The sequence below is a fragment of the Montipora foliosa genome, chromosome 6 (genome assembly GCF_036669935.1).
Source record: "Montipora foliosa isolate CH-2021 chromosome 6, ASM3666993v2, whole genome shotgun sequence".
In the NCBI taxonomy this organism is placed as follows: Eukaryota; Metazoa; Cnidaria; class Anthozoa; order Scleractinia; family Acroporidae; genus Montipora; species Montipora foliosa.
The window spans coordinates 2,830,742-2,833,241 of record NC_090874.1 but is presented as its reverse complement, the minus strand read 5'-3'; the positions used below and the strand labels follow the sequence as shown (position 1 = coordinate 2,833,241).

Genomic DNA, 2,500 nt, shown 5'->3' with positions numbered 1-2,500 from the left:
ATCACAAAAAAAAATATCTCTTAACTCTGCATCCATTCTTTTGTTGACTGCAGTTGCAGAATTCAAAACCAGACTATTTGAACACAGTCATATTGGGCAAAAATATCCCCACATCCTCAAAAAGGCTTGTCCCTTAATCCAACCAAACCCTCAGCTTCGTAAACATAAATTAAACCACCTTTAGATGTGCTCTGACCTCCTCTATCAATTCTCTGTAAGGGTGACTCAAAAAGATTCTATCACACCATGAAGGGCACCTGCAGAACAAAGAGGCAGCAGACAATTAATAAAAATATTATACCATGTCATAGATATCACTTCTTTAAAGTAGGATTACCACACCCACTGCTTTGCAAATTGAGAGCATTTATTGGGGACAATGCAGTATCTTTACCAATGATGCTGTTACGTAGCTGGCCTAGACATCAATGCTGAGTAGGGAGCTCACACAACTAAGTTGACAAGTCCTTACAGCTTCCAGAGGTTTCAGGACAATTTGCGTGAATGCCTTGAGTAACTGACTGCAGTCAATGTCAAAACACATCAAAATGAACTTTAATTTACAGCTTTGATTACCTCAATTCAGGGATTGAAGTAGTCAATGCTTTTCATTAGCTGTTGGTAATTACTAAAACCACTGAGCTCCAAGGCAACAAAAAACCTCTAGCTGCACATGTACAACATACACTTTAAAGTTAAGGCCACTACAAATTGTCTTACCTTGAATCCCCATATGTTGTGGTTTCTTTCACATTTTCACTGAATGGATAGCTGTTAAAAGTGTTAAACACCTGTTAGAAGTACTGTACCTGTTGAGCATTGAAATACAATGCACATCTTCCATAAAAGTATGACTTTGTGTACCAATAATGTTTGTCCTTGAGGTACGGGTAAAAGCAATAACAAATGATTATGCATAAAATTGCAAGATTACATGGAAGAAAAAAATTAAAGAAAAAGTTAAACAATATTTTATTACCGTTACGGCGTTACTCCTGACATTTTGTTTTAGATGGAAGCTGTACCTAGAACAACTGTAGTCATTCTCCCTCTGTCTGATTTTAAGTTGTTATTTAAGTTAAATGGCTGCTCTTGCAAAACGCTTGGTAAATTGCATCATTTACCATTAGGATAAATACACAAACACCAACATCACGTGTGGGTTACCTTCCTGTGCACACAATTTTCCCAGTACCTACTCTTTGGTTCATGAAAAAAGTATACATCTTGTAATCATATGCAATAATAATTATTATTAGTTTATCGTACCTGGGAATGAATGAAATATCAAACTCAAACAGTCTGTCCTTAAACGCGTCAAACTCCCTGTTGTATTTGGAAAACTTTTTTCCATTGTGGTATCTAAAGATGCTCTCATCATGAAATTTAAATATACGAGGCTCAAGTGTCAGAAGGACCTGCAAATAAATAAATAAAAACATAAAAAAGTGAAGGAAAGTCGTTTTCCATAACATTGGTGGCTCCATCAGTTTTAAAACCATTATTTAAGAAGTCTTCTGTTCCTCCTTTTTCCTGACTAGTGATACATGTAACATTCACAAATACTGGTAGTTAATAAAAACCTTATACTGATTAAGTTTGACAGCAATTTTTGGTTGGGCTGACATTGAATAATGACAATAAATTACATCAGGAATGTCATTAAGGGATGGGAGTCAGGGGTTTCACTGCCATGAGTACAGTGTTTCATACCTGTCATTTAACAGTGACAAGCAAAGTAAACACCACAAAATCACAAGTTTTCCTAGCCTATATGCCTGTGGGGAGATACTCTTTTCCTCCCCTTTTCAATTTTCCCATCTCCTTGAATAGTTAGAGACAGCCCTGTAACCACTCCCGTTATTTCCCCCACAACTTTGCATTATGAAAAGAATGAAAACTTATGTTGTTTAAGGAGGCTCGAAAGGATATTCAGCTGAGCACGCGCGCGTACCCACACACGCAATTCGTAAGCTGCTCACGTCAGCTCGTGATTCAAATGGGACACAAGAAATAAGCAAATACTGCTAATTTCGCTCTCCTTTCTTCTACTTCCTATAGACATGAATATAAATAGACATCTCCTATTCATGAAAACTACGAAAATTCTACACAAACAGTTTAATGGCCATTTAAATCCGTTTGTGTTGACCTTCAGCTCAACTAGCGTGTGCACTCGAATGAGCGGGTGACGCATGCATAAATGCATATCTTGTAACCCCCTTATTTTTCCTGATTTTGCAACTTTACTCGTTTATATCTCTGCTTTCGGATGGTGAATTTTTTTCATTTTTTGCATGTTAGCTTAGATTAATTTAAAACGTTTGTCTTTCAAATTTAAAAAAATTCTGTAGGTGAAAAAAAAAAAAAAATTAGAGGCACATTTCAAAAAAACTTATTTTTCTGAAAAACTGACCCACAGATTTTGTTGAATTTTAAGTATCTTAGAGAGTATTTCTAACATTATCAGGTAATACTAAATGGGGAAATTTCACCGTCC

At 36.0% G+C, this 2,500-nt stretch overlaps 1 protein-coding gene across 3 annotated transcripts in view; it reads right to left on the bottom strand.

Moving 5' to 3' along the window:
• Window positions 1–2,500, bottom strand: part of LOC138006305 (inositol polyphosphate-5-phosphatase A-like) — a 24,999-nt gene that overhangs the window by 6,757 nt on the left and 15,742 nt on the right. For all 3 annotated transcript variants that reach the window (XM_068852550.1, XM_068852549.1, XM_068852551.1), the window contains exons 13-15: window positions 1,270–1,418; window positions 721–771; window positions 197–257 (exon numbers count right to left, since the gene is read on the bottom strand). In XM_068852550.1, the coding sequence (XP_068708651.1) occupies window positions 197–257; window positions 721–771; window positions 1,270–1,418 (261 nt within the window). The remainder of the gene's footprint in view (window positions 1–196; window positions 258–720; window positions 772–1,269; window positions 1,419–2,500) is intronic.